Raw genomic sequence first — 12,911 nt, 5'->3', positions numbered from 1 at the left:
CTCAGTAAGCAACTCCATTTTTAGATGGCGTTACCCTATAGAAGCCTATTAGCTTCTTTTTGTGTTTCCCTCTAAGAGGGATCGGATCCCTCCTAGCATCACACATAGAGTATGCACCACTCGACGCATGCGCAAAAGGTCTCCCGGGTCCTAAACTCAGAAGTCCTTCTATTGCAGAGGGCAGCTCTTACCAGGAGAGCTGACCTTTGTCATTTTCTTCAAGCATACATGGATAATAAACAGTGTTATTCTTACAATGACTGGCAGGATGCATGACATTCAAAATGCGGAGGGTCATGCATCCCGCTTAAAGGTTTAATTTACTGACCATGTACATTTTTATTCCAAAAAATGGGTGGGTAGGGGCCCCAGTGCCTTGCTTTTTGACCAAGGCCTACACTGCTGTTAAGACAACCCTGGCCACTTGTTACCTATAAATGGGTAGCCTGGGGGGGAGGGGGTGCGAGCAGCATGATGGGGTGCAGGAGACCACCCAATTTTCGTGAGCCTCCCGGCCGTTAGGAGAGAGTAGGCAAGCATGCTATAGAGTTGTGCAGGAAAACATGTCATGCTAAGGGTATTACCGTGTATGGCGGATATTTGCGTAGTATCTGTTTTCTTCCTACACTCCTTCAAACATATTATTTGCCTTGTGACAAAATGAACCCTAGAGTATGTCCAAGTGGTAGGAAATATAGATTATAAATGCTACTGGGGCAGGGATGTGAGGGATTACATATTATAAATATGTAGGCACTATATGAATAATTGATAACAGATAAATAACAGGCAACATCAGACAGCATCAGTGCAATAAGGGACAAGACAGGTATGATCATGTGATCAGGGTGGGTTAGTCTGCCAGGATACATTAGTGGAGTATTTATTGTCTGGTTATGTTATTTTTATATACATTGATGCTTATTTAATAACATAATAGGAGTTGCTCTTTAACCATAGCAACCAATAAGATATCAGCTTAAGGCAGTCTAATGTAGTTATGCTAGTAAGAACAGGTTGCTATGGGGAACAGCACATGCATTCTACTTGTGCTACCTTATTAAATAAGACAATTTGCATGCATTTAGTTTCTAAATTCTTCATTTGCTCAATTCTTAATGCAACTCAATACTTTTCTGATTATCAGAAGTTTAATTGATAACATCAGAAAACATTACTAAATACATTATATAAAATCTATGACATCACATTTCATATTAGACAAACTGACTTCAATGTGCAGGACATGTTTGCAGTGGGAATAAAGCATTAGTGTACATTGCTGTATGCACGATTGCACGGTCGTGCCTGTGTTAATGTACTGTACAAAGCAAAGTTCACAAGTTCAAAGACATTTCCATGCCAATAAAGCTATTTTCGTAGGTGACATTGGCTTCAAAAAAAGAGGAAACTCAGTTTAAAGCAGCATTATCACCTACTACATATATGTATCTTTCTACTATATATTTACCTAATTTCATGTAATTTGCCAGTATAGCTAGTACAATACATTAAAGTATATATTATGTTACTGCAGATAAGAGTAAAGTCAAATTAACTAAACAAAGCCAATTCTACAGTCAAAAGGAAGACAATATCATCATTTCTTACTTCTCTTTTTTTTAACAAGGACCATTTGAAGATGCTCTAAAACTTCACGAGTCTGGCCTCTCTGAAGCCCAAAAGTTGGAAGATCAGTGGCCAAGTCCACCCACTAGAAGAGCACCTGTCGCCCCAACGGAAGAGCAACTCAAAAGAGAGCCATGGTATCAGGGAAAGATGAGCAGAAGGGAAGCAGAGAAGCTTCTGCAGAGAGATGGTGACTTCCTGGTGAGGGATAGCATCACCAACCCAGGCCAATATGTCTTAACAGGCATGCACAGAGGGCAACCCAAGCACCTTCTATTAGTGGACCCAGAAGGAGTGGTAAGAAACTGTCATGATGACACTACATAAATGAGCCATAATGCAACACTCTTCATGTTCTTTGTGAAATGAGGATGTAGCTCTGTGATTTGGAATTTGTCACTCCCGCCCTATGCTTATACAGAGATTGTTTTAATTAAAGCAGCAAATGGGTTATTTTAGATATTCAAGAGCGATGTGTGGCCATATTTTTTTTATGTCTAGTTACTGGAATCCTTCTACTTTTTGGTTTTCTTTTGTACCAATGGAGCCTGGATAGGAGAGAACAGTTAAAAGGGCAGACTAGATGGGCCAAGTGGTTCTTATCTGCTGTCAAATTCTATGTTTCTATGTAAGCAGTGTCTTAACTCCCTGGAGTGTCTACTGTATATTAACTTCCTAGAGCCCGAGAGCTCAGTTAAAGGAAAACTAATTGTAACCATGTTTTAATAATCTTAATCCTAATTATTCAAGAACTGTAACAGTAATATAATAAAATCTAACTATAACAGTGGGTTGGGTATGGGATTCCAACAGTTACGATGCCAATGGTCAGAATAACCACAGCAGTATCCTGACTGTCAGAATCCTGGTACTTATTTGAAGGTAAGCTAACACTACCCCTTACCCTCATCCTAACCCTCCCTTCCCGCAGCCTAACCTAACTCTCCCTCCCTGCAGTCTAACCCCAACCCTCCCCCTAGAGTCTAACCCTAACACCCTCGCCCCCACCTTTCCCTCAGCCTATCCCTAACACTACCCAGCATACTTACATTCAGAATTCTGGCTGTTGTGATTCCAGTGTCAGGATTCTCAGCCGAGTCGAGAGTCTGGCACCTGTGTTCTGACCGCCTGTATCATGAAAGTCGGGTTACCAACAACATCCCATAACAGCAACATCTAATCCTTCCTAAGATTTTTCATTGCTATTTATTACATTTTATTAATGTGGTACAGAAGGGAAAAAATGAAGGAACCCATGGCAACCAATCAGCTGCTCTGTATACCTTTATAGTATGCAAATTATAAATGTTACGTCAATGCTGATTGGTTGCCATGGGCAACTTCTCCTCTGGCTCACTTCTCCACTTTTATCACTGCTTAGTACATCTCCCTCTGAATTCTTGAAATGGCCAGGAAAAGAGGTGGAGCTGTTACACACAGAAGACAAAAATACAATCAAACATCAGAATGACAGAATAGCCTGGGTGTATGTCCCTCCCACTGCCCTGTGACAACAATAATTGAATCACATTTGCTGCAAAAATCAAAGCGTGCACCCTCTCTGTCTTATTTCAGGTCAGAACAAAAGATGTACTGTTTGAGAGTATCAGTCACCTGATCTCCTATCATCTCCATAACCAACAGCCGATTGTGGCAGCTGAGAGTGAACTGCACCTAAGGCAGGTGATAGCACGCAAAGGACCATCTTAGGTAAGATAAGAGACAAATAGAGTGAAAAAGTGGTCTAGAAATGGACATGTAAAGACAAAAGTCTTAAGGGGGAACTCACGGAGTGATCGCTGCTTAAAATCTAAGCAATCTGACCAGATTGCTTAGATTTTAAGCATGATCTCTCCGTGTGTACTCCACACAGCGATAGCACTGGTGCTAGATTGGCCTGCATGCAGGCTCAATCTAGCAGGTCGCTCATTTCACCCGCTGGTTGAAATGAGCGGCCCCACCATCTCCCCCCAATCCCCCCCCCCCTGCACGCTCAGCACACATCGCACTGTGCTGGGCGGGGGGAGAGTTGTGTGCTGAGCAGTTCGCTCAGCACACATCTCTCCCCAAATCGGGTCGTGAATATGGCCCTTTAATAAATGAATGTGGGGAGATTCTGAACTATCAGGCAATCAGTACGTTGGATCTGTATATACTGTACTATATACAGGGCACCCTGGTCTAGATGTAGAGTGACTAAATATAGCAGATTGTAGTGTGAGAGAAAATTAAGAATAAAAGCATACATTGGAGAAGTGATGTCTGCTACAAGAAAATGTTCTGTGTATAGCACAGGTCTGCAAACTCGGTCCTCATTACCCCACACAGTGCATGTTTTGCAGGTCTCCTCACAGAATCACAAGTGAAATACTTAGCTCCACCTGTAGACCTTTTACAATGTGTACTGTGAGTAATTAATACACCTGTGCACCTGCTGGGTTACCTGCAAAACATGCACTGTGTGGGGTAATGAGGACCGAGTTTGGAGACCTATGGTGTATAGGAAAGAAAGGATACTGGCAGAATGACTGAAACAGGGCCATTATAAATAGTAGACTCAAAACCCTGAATGTGTGTATGTGTATGTATATATATATATATATATATATATATATATATACACTGGTAAACTCATCCGGCACTCAATGTTAAAGAATAATTAATGCCTGGGTGCCCTCCTGATGATGATACAATAACATATCCTTCCCCACCTGTGGCTCAGGTGTATGCAGCAAAGGAACTGAGGCGGCACTCCAAGGACTTGTTAAAACTTGTATTCAAATCATTGTGAAAACAAAGCAAACGTGTTCATAACAGAAGAAAACATGGCAGGTTGCTTACGACGTTTCAAGGCCTAACAGCCTTTTCCTCAGGTAAGAATGCCCATGTGCAGTGAAAGCATAAGTGATAAAAGAACCAAACAGATGCATAGAACACTCACCGTTTATGTAGCATGCAGGAGCAGGTGTTCCCGGCGTCTGTGCCCGGGACTTCCGGGTACGTCACGTGTGCGGCGCATAGATGACGTGTCCGTTGCTAGGCAACGGCTGCGCTGGCAACACAGGCGCCGGGGAAACCCGTGAGTGAAACTGTAAAAACATAATGTGGTGAGGCATGTGAAATACATGCTAGGACACCCAGGGACCGGGCGACTAATGTGAAAAGTGAAAAGCAATGAAAAACATGAATTAAAAATTACTTGTGATCAGCTGAAGTATAACCAGTGTGGTGAACAGAGCCCCAGGGGAAAGAAGGGGAAAGGGGGGGGGGAGTGGAACGGAGGGGGAAGGAGGGGGAAAAGGATCAAAAGCTGGAGCAGTAGCTACTAATATAATAACAGAAGTTACAGAAATACATTCCAAGTGAATTTTTCGTTCAGTCCTTTAGGTGACAATGCATCTAATAAAAAAATCCATTTGGATTCACATTGAGATAACGCTCTGTGTCGATCTCCACCTCTAACTGGGCTCGGAATGTGGTCGATAATCTTGTACCGGAGACTAGATAGCGGGTGGCCACTTTGTTTAAAGTGGCGTGCTACCGGTTGGTCTACCGGTTTGCCGTCAAGTGACCCCCTAGGAATTTCCTAGTGTTCCCTAGGAATTTTTAGAACTTCGTCCCTAGCATGCATTAGATCACGTAATTTATAGCCTCTATGGGCAAACTTGTGGATCATCTGGTCCAACGTGGTTGTTAGAGTAGCTTGGTCACTCGAGATACGTGCCGCCCTAAGCATTTGTGATCGAGGTAACCCGCGTATTAATGCAGGAGGGTGGCAGCTGCTGTGGTGAAGCAGCGTGTTGCGGTCTGTAGGCTTTGAAAAGAGCTTCGTATGTATGCAGTTCTCTTTAATCTCAATGGTGACGTCCAAATAGTTGATACCTGTGGTACTTATCTGATGCGTGAATTTGATAGGTGAATCTACTGTGTTGATGTGCTCTATGAGAGTGGTTAATTCCTTCTCTGTTCCAGACCATAGGATCAGCAGGTCGTCTATATATCGTGTATATAGCATGATTTTATTCGCTGTCTCTGAAGATGAAAAGAAAAAGGCTTCTTCCTGTTGGAACATATATACATTGGCGAACGATGGGGCCACTGAGGACCCCATCGCACACCCGGTGGTCTGGATAAAATACTGACCATTGTGCATGAAGTAATTTTGTGTTAAGGTTTTCGACAACAGCAAAAGAAAAAGAGGGATAGGAATAGCATCGAAATGATGTCGGAACAAGAACAGTTCCATGGCTGCTAGGCCACTGTCATGAGGAATCACCGTGTAAAGATTTTTAACGTCTAGGGTGCATAGCACCGTATTAGTCAGTACTGTTTTGATAAGATTCAATTTATTGAGAAGTTGTGTAGTGTCTTTAAGGAACGTAGGCTGTTCCATAATATATGGCTGAATCAACTGGTCAAGAAACTGTGAAATTGGATGAAGAAGTGACCCCCTTGCAGAAATGATGGGTCGGGGAGGAGGGTCCACCGGATTTTTGTGAAGTTTGGGAATCGTGTATAGCACCGGAGTAATGGGAAAATCAGTGATTAAAGAATTGTAGATTTTTTTATCAAAGTGTCCTGCAAGGTGGGCTTCCAAAAGAACATTGTCCAAATCGCGTTTGAAACCCTCCGTTGGATTCTTGGATAGCTGTTGGTAAGTAGTGTGATCTTGGAGAAGCAGATCAATATTGGCAATGTACTGTGTGGAGTCCTGAATGACGATGCCACCGCCCTTATCGGCGGGGCGGAAGATGACATCCTGGTATTGTGACAAATCCCGTAAAGCCTTTTGTTCAGCTCGAGTCAGATTAGTATGAACTGTGGGTTGAGCTCAGGGCCGGTTCTAAGATTTGTGGCGCCCCGGGCAAAATATGGGGGGCGTGGCTTCAATTGGGGGCGTGGTCAACGCGCTGAAAGAAAAAATAAAAATAAATAAAAAGTATACTTACCATCCCCGTTCCTGATCCAGACCCCCTCCGCCGACGGCGCCGCTCTTCTCCTCTCCTCTCCTCTCTTCAATCTATGGGAGAGACGTTATTACGTCTCTCCCATAGAACAGCATAGACACTAGAGGTCAATTATGACCCCTAGTGTCTGTGCCACTATGCTGTGCGGTGCGCGATGACGTCATCGCGCATCGCACAGCAAAGGTCCTCTAGACGAAGGGAAACTAGACCGTAGCGTCTAGTTTCCCTTCATGGAGAGGACCTTTGCTGTGCGGTGCGCGATGACGTCATCGCGCATCGCGCGATGACGTCATCGCGCATCGCACAGCAAAGGTCCTCTAGACGAAGGGAAACTAGACCGTAGCGTCTAGTTTCCCTTCATGGAGAGGACCTTTGCTGTGCGGTGCGCGATGACGTCATCGCGCATCGCACAGCAAAGGTCCTCTAGACAAAGGGAAACTAGACCGTAGCGTCTAGTTTCCCTTCATGGAGAGGACCTTTGCTGTGCGGGGGGGCACAGCAGGGCACTGCGGGGGACACAGTGGCGGATCTTGCCCTGGTGCGGCGCCCTCCGGATGGCGCCGGCGCCCTCCGGAAGGCGGCGCCCCGGGCAAAAGTACCGCTTGCCCGTGGCAAGAACCGCCACTGGTTGAGCTGCATGATATTTGGTTACTGCTGTGTCCAGCAGACGATTGAATGTTTTTAACGAAGCATTCAGTGAGGTGGGATCAAAGGACTTTTTTTATGCATAGATGGTACTTTGTGAAAAGTTGATGCATTGTCAGGTTGGTGTTGGAAAAATTCTTTGGTTTTCAAAGTTCTATGTAGCCCATATAGATTTATCTTCCAATCCAATTCCCGGTGGGCATGGGTGGGTACAAAGGATAATCCTTTGTTCAACACATTTAATTCTGTAGTTGAAAAATTGCGGGATGACAAGTTGAAGGTTACTTCCTCTCTTTGTTGATGGGAGGCTTGGAAGATCCTTTGGTTTTGGCCCCCACGTCGCGTTCTTCCCGGTCGCGCATGTCGACTTTTGAATGTGTGGCCCTGGCTAAAGGGACCGTCCGTGATGTCTGGGGATCTTCCGAATCGGTGACCAAAAAATCACTGTCACTGTTGGACTGCGAACGATTCCTCCTAGGAGGTGGATTTCTATCCTTCCAGGTAATTCGGGATCTAGAACGGAACGATGATTTTGTTCCATTCAGCCACCGGTATACCCTCTGGTCTTCATAGTCGGATTGTACCGTGACTAGTTTTTTTTGTTTGAATTCAGAAGGTCTTGTCTATACGTGTTGCACTGTTGGTCCAGCCGGTCCCATTGTGCTTGAAGTTTTTTATCCTCCAATTGGGTTTTGAATTTTAGAGTGGCTGCCGAAAGTTTTGACCTGGTATCGGACAGTATAGTTCTTGCCTCTTCGATCACCAGCAGCATCAAATCTGAGCTGCACTTATTGAGTATGGATACCCATTTTCGGCAGAAGTCCGCGCTATTGCGGCCAATGGTTGGCATGTTTTTTATTCTAAAGCCGCGTGGTATCATTTTAGCACGGAAATAATCCGATAGTGATGTTCCGTGTAGGAGGTAATCTGTCTCTTTGTTGCGTAATCTTTGAAGTGTCTGGAAGATCTCATCTGTGGAGGATGGTTCAGGTTTGATGCTGAGGTCTTCACCAAAAAGGATCTGGTTAGCTTGTTCATCATTGTAGCTGAGTGTCTCTGCCAGATGTTGTTTAAGGTCGATAAATGACAGAGCTCCCGATGGTGGTGGTGATGACATGATGTCCTGTATAGGGATCCAAAAAAGCCCAGAGCTGCTGGAGTGGAACTTCAGCTGAAGTAACAGTGACGTGGACTCACAGATTGGTTCAGCAGCAAAGTGGTAAAATGAATATAATGAAAAAAAGTCCAAAAGTACAGTTACGCCACCAATGGTGTAACGTAGGTGCCTTGATACATAGGGAATGTAGCCATTTCCCAATAGAATACTGGTAAACTCATCCGGCACTCAATGTTAAAGAATAATTAATGCCTGGGTGCCCTCCTGATGATGATACAATAACATATCCTTCCCCACCTGTGGCTCAGGTGTATGCAGCAAAGGAACTGAGGCGGCACTCCAAGGACTTGTTAAAACTTGTATTCAAATCATTGTGAAAACAAAGCAAACGTGTTCATAACAGAAGAAAACATGGCAGGTTGCTTATGACGTTTCAAGGCCTAACAGCCTTTTCCTCAGGTAAGAATGCCCATGTGCAGTGAAAGCATAAGTGATAAAAGAACCAAACACCACATGCAAACATTTAGAAACTGGTCATAATTTCAATAATCCACACACTGGCCAGCAATATAAAATTCGACATGTGCTGACGTGCACTACACCATTCATAGTGTACATTATCATTTGCCCATGTGGCTTGTGGGACAGACCATTAGAAACCTGAGAGACCGGATGGCGTTACACCGATCGGCCATTAAAGCATCACTTGACGGCAAACCGGTAGACCAACCGGTAGCACGCCACTTTAAACAAAGTGGCCACCCGCTATCTAGTCTCCGGTACAAGATTATCGACCACATTCCGAGCCCAGTGAGAGGTGGAGATCGACACAGAGCGCTATCTAAATGTGAATCCAAATGGATTTTTTTATTAGATGCATTGTCACCTAAAGGACTGAACGAAAAATTCACTTGGAATGTATTTCTGTAACTTCTGTTATTATATTAGTAGCTACTGCTCCAGCTTTTGATCCTTTTCCCCCTCCGTTCCACTCCCCCCCCTTTCCCCTTCTTTCCCCTCCTCCCTCCCCTTCCTCCCTGTCCCCCCCCCCCCCTCCCCCCGCCCCTTTTCTTATCCTTGATTTGCTGTACCTGTTCGGGTTTCCATTAACACCCAGTTATTACGCTTTAGCCCATTCATAGATCAGCCCATATATTTTTCGCACAAAACTTAATTTATTACTTTCTCTGATTATAGACTGTGTTCAAGGGTGCACGATGTTATTGTTAGCATTGGGCTCTGTTCACCACACTGGTTATACTTCAGCTGATCACAAGTAATTTTTAATTCATGTTTTTCATTGCTTTTCACTTTTCACATTAGTCGCCCGGTCCCTGGGTGTCCTAGCATGTATTTCACATGCCTCACCACATTATGTTTTTACAGTTTCACTCACGGGTTTCCCCGGCGCCTGTGTTGCCAGCGCAGCCGTTGCCTAGCAACGGACACGTCATCTATGCGCCGCACACGTGAAGTACCCGGAAGTCCCGGGCACAGACGCCGGGAACACCTGCTCCTGCATGCTACATAAACGGTGAGTGTTCTATGCTTCTGTTTGGTTCTTTTATCACTTATGCTTTCACTGCACATGGGCATTCTTACCTGAGGAAAAGGCTGTTAGGCCTTGAAACGTCGTAAGCAACCTGCCATGTTTTCTTCTGTTATGAACACGTTTGCATTGTTTTCACAATGATTTGAATACAAGTTTTAACAAGTCCTTGGAGTGCCGCCTCAGTTCCTTTGCTGCATACACCTGAGCCACAGGTGGGGAAGGATATGTTATTATATATTTCTCTTACGTCCTAGAGGATGCTGGGGACTCCGTAAGGACCATGGGGTATAGACGGGCTCCGCAGGAGATAGGGCACCTAAAAAGAACTTTGACTATGGGTGTGCACTGGCTCCTCCCTCTATGCCCCTCCTCCAGACCTCAGTTAGATCTTGTGCCCAGAGGAGAATGGGTGCACTGCAGAGAGCTCTCCAGAGTTTTCTGTGGAAAAAGAATTTTGTTAGGTTTTTTATTTTCAGGGAGTCCTGTTGGCAACAGGCTCCCTGCATCGTGGGACCGAGGAGAGAGAAGCAGAGCTGGCTTGTCAAGTTGGGCACTGCTTGTAAGGCTACTGGACACCATTAGCTCCAGAGGGAGTCGGAACATTGCTCCCAGTCACACACACACAGAGCAGCACTGAAGGGTGCAGGGCGCAGGGGGGGGCGCCCTGGGCAGCAATAAACTTCACATTTTGGCACAAATACAGTTGGATTAGACTGCTGAGGCAGTAAATCTATGATCCCCCGCCATTTTATTGAAAAATCACTGGGACCGAAGCCCGCCGTCGGGTGGGCGGGGCTTGATCCTCAGCACTAACCAGCGCCATTTTCTCCACAGAAGCTGCATGAGAGAAAACGCTGGCTCCCTGGTCTCTCCCCTGCTGAACACAGGCTGGAAAAAAGAGGAGGGGGGCACATTAGCGACGCAGTGAGTGGGAATTGGCATAATATATATATATATATATATATACATATATATATATATAAAAAAGCGCTATCTGGACATATTTTTTTCCAGTGTTTTAAGCACTGGTGTGTGCTGGCATACTCTTTCTCTGTCTCTCCTTAGGACCTGGTTGGGGTTTTGTCCCCTTATAGGTTAATCCCTGTGTGTGTGGGGTGTCGGTACGGGTGTGTCGACATGTCTGAGGCGGAAGGCTTCTCCAAGGAGGAGGTGGAGCAAATGAGTGGTGTATCCTCGTCGGTTGTGCCGACTCCAGATTGGATGGACATGTGGCATATGTTGAATGCAAGTGTGGCATCTTTACATAAAAGGCTTGATAAGGCTAGTTTAGGGGGGACATCAGGGGGTCAATACTCAGATTGGACCGACTCACAGGGCCCGTCGGGGTCTCAAAAGCGTCCCTTAACACAAGACACTACTACCGACATGGATTCTGATTCCAATGTCGACTATGACGAAGTAAAATTGCACCCTAGGGTGACTAAAACCATTCAGTGTATGATTGTGGCAATAAGGGATGTGTTGCATATTGTGGATGAACCCTCGGTCCCCGACACAAGGGTACACATGTTTAAGGAAAAGAAACAGATTATTAATTTTCCCACATCTCATGAATTAAATTAATTCTTTGGAAAAGCTTGGGAGACTCCGGATAAGAGACCGCAGATCCCCAAAAGAATTTATATGGCATACCCTTTCCCTAAGCAGGACAGGGAGATTTGGGAATCAGCCCCCACTGTGGACAAGGCCCTGACGCTCTTGTCCAAGAAAGTGGCGCTACCGTCTCCTGACACAGCGGCCCTTTAGGACCCTGCAGATCGCAGGCAAGAAACTACCTTAAAGTGTATTTATTCTCATACGGGTGCTGGGTTAAGACCGACAATTGCGTCGGCATGGGTGTGTAGCGCAATTGCAGCTTGGACAGATGAGCTGACAGATCAATTTGATAATATGGATAAGGATACTATATTCCTAACTCTAGCTCATATTAAAGATGCAGTCTTATTTATGAGGGATGCTCAAAGGGACATTGGATTGCTAGCTTCTAGGGCCAATGCCATGTCTATCTCAGCGAGAAGATCCTTATGGACTCGCCAATGGACGGGTGATGCGGATTCCAAGAAACATATGGAAGTACTACCCTATAAGGGGGATGTATTGTTTGGGGATGGGCTGACGGACCTGGTTTCCACAGCTACAGCAGGTAAATCAAATTTTTTACCATATATTCCCCAACAGCAAAAGAAAGTAACACCCTATCAGATGCAGTCCTTTCGGTCGCACAAGTCCAAAAGAGGTTGGGGATCCTCTTTCCTCGCCAGAGGTAAGGGCAGAGGCAAGAGAGCACCTGCTTCGGAAGGTGCCCAGGAACAAAAGTCCTCCCCGGCTGCTCCAAAACCCACAGCATGACGCTGGGGCTCCCCTGAGGGAGTCCGCACCGGTGGGGGCACGTCTTCGACTTTTCAGTCAGGCCTGGGTCCGTTCGGGCCTGAATCCCTGGGTGTTGGAAATAGTTTCCCAGGGTTACAAATTGGAATTCGAGGAGGTGCCCCCGAGCCGATTTTTCAAATCGGCCCTACCAGCTTCCACATCGGAAAGGGATGTAGTGTTAGCTGCAATTCAAACGCTGTGTATACAGCAAGTGATAATCAAGGTTCCCCTGCACCAGCAGGGAAGAGGTTACTATTCAACCCTATTTGTGGTCCCGAAACCGGACGGTTCGGTCAGACCTATTTTGAATCTGAAATCCCTAAACCTGTACATAAAAAGATTCAAATTCAAAATGGAATCTCTCAGAGCGATAATAGCCAACATGGAGGAGGGGGAGTTTATGGTGTCTCTGGACATAAAGGATGCGTACCTTCATGTCCCCATATATGCCCCCCATCAGGAATACCTGAGATTCGCTGTACAGGATTGTCATTACCAATTTCAGACATTGTCGTTTGGACTTTCCACGGCCCCGAGGATTTTCACCAAGATAATGGCGGAAATGATGGTGGTCCTGCGCAAGCATAGAGTCACAATTATCCCATACTTG

At 45.3% G+C, this 12,911-nt stretch overlaps 1 protein-coding gene across 2 annotated transcripts in view; it reads left to right on the top strand.

Annotated features, from left to right (window-relative positions):
* SHC2 (SHC adaptor protein 2) overlaps positions 1–12,911 on the top strand; it is a 197,701-nt gene that overhangs the window by 177,548 nt on the left and 7,242 nt on the right. For both annotated transcript variants that reach the window (XM_063914465.1, XM_063914464.1), the window contains exons 11-12: positions 1,631–1,926; positions 3,205–3,339. In XM_063914465.1, coding sequence (XP_063770535.1) covers positions 1,631–1,926; positions 3,205–3,339 — 431 coding nt within the window. The remainder of the gene's footprint in view (positions 1–1,630; positions 1,927–3,204; positions 3,340–12,911) is intronic.

Source organism: Pseudophryne corroboree, chromosome 1 (genome assembly GCF_028390025.1).
Source record: "Pseudophryne corroboree isolate aPseCor3 chromosome 1, aPseCor3.hap2, whole genome shotgun sequence".
NCBI lineage: Eukaryota > Metazoa > Chordata > Amphibia > Anura > Myobatrachidae > Pseudophryne > Pseudophryne corroboree.
The sequence above is the reverse complement of the archived record's forward strand: the minus strand, read 5'-3'. Positions and strand labels throughout refer to the sequence as shown.